Source organism: Octopus bimaculoides, chromosome 5, assembly GCF_001194135.2.
Source record: "Octopus bimaculoides isolate UCB-OBI-ISO-001 chromosome 5, ASM119413v2, whole genome shotgun sequence".
Lineage (NCBI taxonomy): Eukaryota > Metazoa > Mollusca > Cephalopoda > Octopoda > Octopodidae > Octopus > Octopus bimaculoides.
Window position 1 is genome coordinate 109,079,116 of NC_068985.1, and position 2,938 is coordinate 109,082,053.

Here is a 2,938-nt window from a genome sequence, read left to right on the forward strand (position 1 = left end):
CTTGCTTCACTACTTATAACATCGTAAAACTCTTCAGCCGAAATCAGAACTTCATAGACCAACTCAAACAGTAAGCTAGTTTTTCGTTAGATTTAGATTAACGATTCTCCTTCCTTCTTTCTTTGGTTGAATCTTAAATTTAAAGGTCAGCAATGAGGAACGCTGTGGTAAGCCCCTTATCTCGGCGGTAATGCGCCCGCCCTACCCACCCCCTTTACCATCATCCCTGGTGTCCAATATTGACCGACCTCACATACGTGTTTACAACCACTCCTAAGCAATCTTCCTACTCTCTGTCAGTTGAATGTATCATACTGAACTTGTGTTAAATAGCTTCCTCCCCTCCCTAGTTGATCTTCCTTTTCTTTTCCTAATATCTATTCCCCCCTCTCTCTCTCTCTCTCTCTGTAGTACTTTTTTAGTATTTGTCAATGCCGGGATGGTGAGCGCCCATCACTTATAAATACCCCAATAGTCTGCACAAGAACTATCCTTTGACAATCAAGCCCGACTCCTTTATTAAATCAACAAGAGAAGAGTGGGAAATGGTGAGTATCTGGCACCTTCAAGTAACCAGTGCTCCCGGTAGGCTGTACATGTAAGCCTTGGAAAGCAAGCAGCCTAGGAGAAAGAACACTTCGAACCCAGGGGAGCAAGGCCCCTGTCGCCTTGGTGGACTAACTTGATAGAGATGGTGTCTCGATAAAAATATCGATTGGTAGTAACCTGAGAATACACCTCATACCAAGAAAAATAGATGACGACAACGGTGTGAACGAGACTGGAACCAATGGGGAAGGGTGGGCCCGGCAGTAATCCAGCAATTGCTAGCCACGCTACAAGACATAAATGGAGTCAACAAATAAACATTCTTCAAATTATTTTTAAGGCACCATTTCTCTCGGTGCCTTCAGCATCTCTAAATGGACCTTGTAGAAATTGGTTAATCCTTCCTTAGAAAAAAAATTCTTCAAACCCTATGAATTACATGTATCCCACAACTTATTTTTACCATACCTACTATTCATGTATACTTTACATCGGTTGTATGATTGACATATTTGAAAAGAAGGGGTCATTGATCGATTTTTATAAAGGATTTAGGCAACATTGAAATCGACTATAAAAGCCTCACCAGCATATATACGCAGACTGAAATATCTGTAAGGTTCAGACACTGGACGATTGAACGAAAGAGTTTAATAGCTCTGTTGTTTATCCGATACCGGTAATGCCTACCTCGGCAGGAGAGCAGTGATTTCTGGCTGGTGCCAATGGAACTTAATCTCTGAAATAGACTACTTAACAGAATATTGTCGATATTCGACACTTCCCGAGAATCTTGTTGCGTCTACCATCCACCAACACTATAGCATGCTACTGTGGACATTCCATAAAATAAATTGACCAACTGTTATGTTAGTAACCTGTGAGTGTTCGACACGATTTCATATTCCAGACACTCAATCATAGAAGTACCTTCATTAGAGAAACTAGTTGGGAAATATGCTTCGAAAAGAACGACCACTATCTCATAAACTTAAAATATTATAAACAGAAATGTTTCATACTTACAGTTCCATTAGACATGACACCAAACTGTTCAAACTGAAAAACAGAGGTTATAATTTTATACATACATACATACAAAAACATGCATATAAATATACACAGCATGCAAACTATGGAACAGAGAATAACAGTCACGTAGTAAGAGATTAGCTATTCGGTGAAGCGTCCGATCAAAAGTTGGAGAAAGGAGAACAAAAATGGAGGAATAATTAGAAACCTACAGTTCTCATAATCAGGCAATCGATGTTCATTTGTTCCTATTATAGTAGGGACACAACATAATAACAACAGATTTACACAAGCGGCTGGAAATATTGGGACATTCTAAATACAAACAGAGGAACCCGAGTCGTTTAGTCAGCAGTAATCTGGAGAATACGGATAACCAGCATCATGTGATTTTCATAAGACGTGTGAAATTTCATAACCACTGATATTATGAATGATTAATTTCATTTATATAATTTCAGTTTAATTTTTACTTTATTTCAGCATGGCTGAATCGTCTCATTCAAGTATGCGAAATTGGTAACTTAGTTATGTAAAAACGTAAATACGTCTTCACTTTTTCCCCTATGAATTTTACAAATGATTTTCTTTTTGCTTTTTTTAAACATAAATTTACTAGTGTGAAACGCCTTAATGTCTACAACATACATATGCGCACACACACACACACACACACACACACACACACACACACACACATATAAAATAATTAATAAAGGCAGCACTAAGCAAAGGGTACTATCGTTAAATATGACCGAGGGCGTTAAAAAAGATCTACATTACTAGAGATAACAGCTGAACGCTCTAATGCTGCAGTCAAAGCTGACCGATCAGTCTGAGAATATTTCAACAGCTGCTTTTCGGGTGATTACAGTCACTGTCAGCATATATGCATACTATTATGTTCTCTGACTGCTGCATTAGGGCGTTGGGCTCTTTCTTTTAACAATGTAGGTGTTTCTAAAACCCGCAATCATATTTAATGTCGATTATAGTTTTCATTTTTGGTACATATTATTTACTGTTGCCTTTATTAATTATTTGTATACACATTAGCGATTCGCTAAATCATCCATTAATTTCAGTGGCGTAGACATATGTGGTGGTAATGATCATCGTGAGCGAACAGTGGAGTCGGGCAGATCTCACTGAAGAGGCTACGGCATAAAGGCCGAAACTGACCGATCAGTTTGGGAACATCTCGACCACTGCTTTTCAGGAGGTTACGGTCCCGGTCATCTTGTATGTATACGATTATGTGCTTTGACTGCAGCATCAGAACATTTAGCTCTTATTTCTAGCAATGTAGGTATTTCTAACACACATATGTGTATATATATATATATATATATATATA

The 2,938-nt window shown here is 38.2% G+C and overlaps 1 protein-coding gene across 1 annotated transcript in view; it reads right to left on the reverse strand.

Moving 5' to 3' along the window:
- LOC106869768 (S-crystallin 4) overlaps nt 1-2,938 on the reverse strand; it is a 15,268-nt gene that overhangs the window by 3,999 nt on the left and 8,331 nt on the right. The window contains exon 4 of the mRNA XM_014915633.2: nt 1,576-1,608. Coding sequence (XP_014771119.1) covers nt 1,576-1,608 — 33 coding nt within the window. The remainder of the gene's footprint in view (nt 1-1,575; nt 1,609-2,938) is intronic.